Raw genomic sequence first — 2,630 nt, forward strand, 5'->3', positions numbered from 1 at the left:
GTAATATAAGGCACTAAGATTTTTTCCCAAAATGCCTGTTCTTGGTTTTTTGCAGTTTTGCAGTGTCTTTACAGAAACAAACCCTCCAATGTTGGTTGGAAGCTTTTGTCTCTCATTTTGAAGAAGTAATTATTTGTCTCTTTGTCTACCAAACTGAGTTCCAACGTTTAGTGGGGGATTAATATATGTCCATATTTTATATGAAGTGTAGGCCTCTAACAGCCTGAAAAGTATGTGACCTGAAACACATCTCAAAATACATTACACCACCAACGCACACACACACACACACACACTTCTGTATACTAGTAATGTGTGCTCTCACCTGTGTTGTCTCTGCTTCTGACAGCCAGCCAGCTTTCAGGTGATTCTCCAGCTCCTGAGATGCTGCACTTGTAGAGTCCTTCATGAGACTTGTTGATATTGCGGATGATCAAAGTGCTGGTGGAGATGCTCTTGATAAAGATGCCATTTTTATAGAAGGATATGGAAGTGGAGGTTTTGGTGAAATCTGTGCTGTTTTTACAGCGCAGACTCACAGTGTTTCCCTGCACCGCAGGAATTAAAGGACTTTCCAGGATCACAGGACCAGCTGTTATAATTATAATATATGGTATAATTAGACGTTTATAGCTAGACACAAATGAAAATCATGTGTTTGAAACCTGTTTCTCATAGGATTTGAGCACTTTCATGTGCAGTATATGTTATCATTTTTTTTTCTGTGACACCCTTGTTGAACTCTAATTTTCTTTCTTTTTTTCACTTGCACAGGCCAACACTTAGCAGATATATAATTATCAGAATATTTAGCTGATTTCTCTGTATGGTGGTGTACTTTAGCTCATAAAACACATTTTAATATGCAATTCACCACAGATTTCTTTACCAACATAAACATAAATGTCATTGAACACAGATACAATAAACTTACGTGAAATGGTGATGTTGACAGGGCTGCTTTTCTTTCCATCTCCGCTCTCACACCAGTACTGTCCGCTGTCTTCAATATAAACATTTCTGAAGATGCAAATGGACCCACTGAAAACTCCCCAGCTAGTCCCACACGCTGTATCAACATCTGTTGCTTTCCTCATTAGTTTCCATCCAAGAGACACATCAAACTCCTTGCAGTCAAAAGACACTGTGCTGTATTCATAGTGCTGAGAAGTGTTTGGAACAACATGAGGAAAAGCTGACTCTATTGACAAAGAGAAAGACATTAAAATATGTCAAGTGACAATTCCCATATGGAAAAGATATATATAAATCTTATAAAGTTTGTATCTGTCTTGTGTGAAACTTGTATGAAAACAGATATGAGATCCCTTGAAAAATTATATAATGAAACTTGTATGTTTTGGATACTTACTAAAACAATATATGAAAGTAATGACAAAGTGGCCACTTTCATGAGTAATCACATATAAGTTTTTACTATTTCTTTTCCATATGGGTTAACAAATCAAACATAGAATCCTGACTGACATTAATCAGAAAGTTACTAAATTGTGCAAAGGAATCAAATTAACTTTCACTTACTTGTTTGAGCATCACAACTATCCCAAATTTGTATCACCAGCAGCAGCCAGGTATTCATCACTGAAGAAACAAATAACATGTGACAATTTAAAAGATAAGTGAATAAAAGACACATTTAAATAAAATATAACTCAACTTGACCCACAGGTGATCTTATGGCTTTGTTAGACTTTGGAGGGAATTTTGCTGAATGCAAAATTAAAGGCTATGACAAAATAATGTGAATTATACACTATAGTCTTGATGGTAATATGTTGTCAGTGAACTTGTTTATAAACCTACCCTTCCCAAAAGGTCCAAAAAATAAATAATATTATAATAATATATCAGATTTGACTGGATCACTGTGACTTGTCCATCAGCTTCCAACTTAATAAATATATTTCTGCTTTAAGTATACGGTATTTAAGAGAGAACAATATATATTAAGCTGAACATATCAGGACATCTGAAAGGACACCTCATGGGAACCTCCTAAATTAAGTGTTTCAGGCATGTCCTGAAGACAGAAGCAGACCCAGAATTTGCCGGCGAGATCATGTTTCTCAGCTCGCTTAGAAACTGGAGATGGTCGAAGAGAAAGTGGTGTAGTCATCTCTGCTTAGATTGCTAACCTGTACTGAATCTTTTTTTAATCCTGTTCTTTCATGTAAATTAGTATATGTTCAATGCTCCCCTGGATAAAAAAAATCATGACCTTAGTAGTCATTAAATAAACCTCACAAAACAAATTCACAGCCTCTTTTCACACAGTTCGAGAAGTGTTGTGGTTGTACTGCAGATAGTTTGTCAGGCTGAAACACTAAGATTAAAAAAAGAATAAGCGAGTTACATAAATATGAATATAGAGACGCTGTGTGGTTTGGAAACTCTGCAAAGGGTTTGAGCAGCATTCATGTCTTTAAAACTTCACAGCCTAATGTGGTCATTGAATGAATTTGTATTTCTTCTTATCAGACTTTGCATGTAATCCTGCTATGCTTTGTGTTTGGCCAGAAAACAGCATTGCACAAGGCTCATCACCAAAATCATCAAAATACTGAATATGTTTTACAGAAAAAGGAAAGTTACGCTCACAGTTGGAGATT

The 2,630-nt window shown here is 35.8% G+C and overlaps 2 protein-coding genes across 2 annotated transcripts in view; both read right to left on the bottom strand.

Moving 5' to 3' along the window:
• Nucleotides 1-81: 81 nt before the first annotated feature.
• LOC102305196 (high affinity immunoglobulin gamma Fc receptor IB) lies at nt 82-1,601 on the bottom strand (the record flags this gene model as incomplete). Its single annotated transcript, XM_042217078.1, is given in 3 exon segments — nt 82-592; nt 935-1,201; nt 1,543-1,601. Coding segments are annotated over 3 exon segments (613 nt in total), but the record flags the coding sequence as incomplete, so codon positions are not given.
• A 380-nt stretch (nt 1,602-1,981) lies between these two features.
• LOC121813352 (high affinity immunoglobulin gamma Fc receptor IB-like) overlaps nt 1,982-2,630 on the bottom strand; it is a 15,607-nt gene continuing 14,958 nt past the window's right edge. Inside the window, exon 5 of the mRNA XM_042217077.1 lies at nt 1,982-2,103. Within this exon, the coding sequence (XP_042073011.1) occupies nt 1,982-2,103 (122 nt within the window). The remainder of the gene's footprint in view (nt 2,104-2,630) is intronic.

This window comes from Haplochromis burtoni, unplaced genomic scaffold (genome assembly GCF_018398535.1).
Source record: "Haplochromis burtoni strain Fernald_Lab_line unplaced genomic scaffold, NCSU_Asbu1 Contig_1575, whole genome shotgun sequence".
NCBI classification, from domain to species: Eukaryota; Metazoa; Chordata; class Actinopteri; order Cichliformes; family Cichlidae; genus Haplochromis; species Haplochromis burtoni.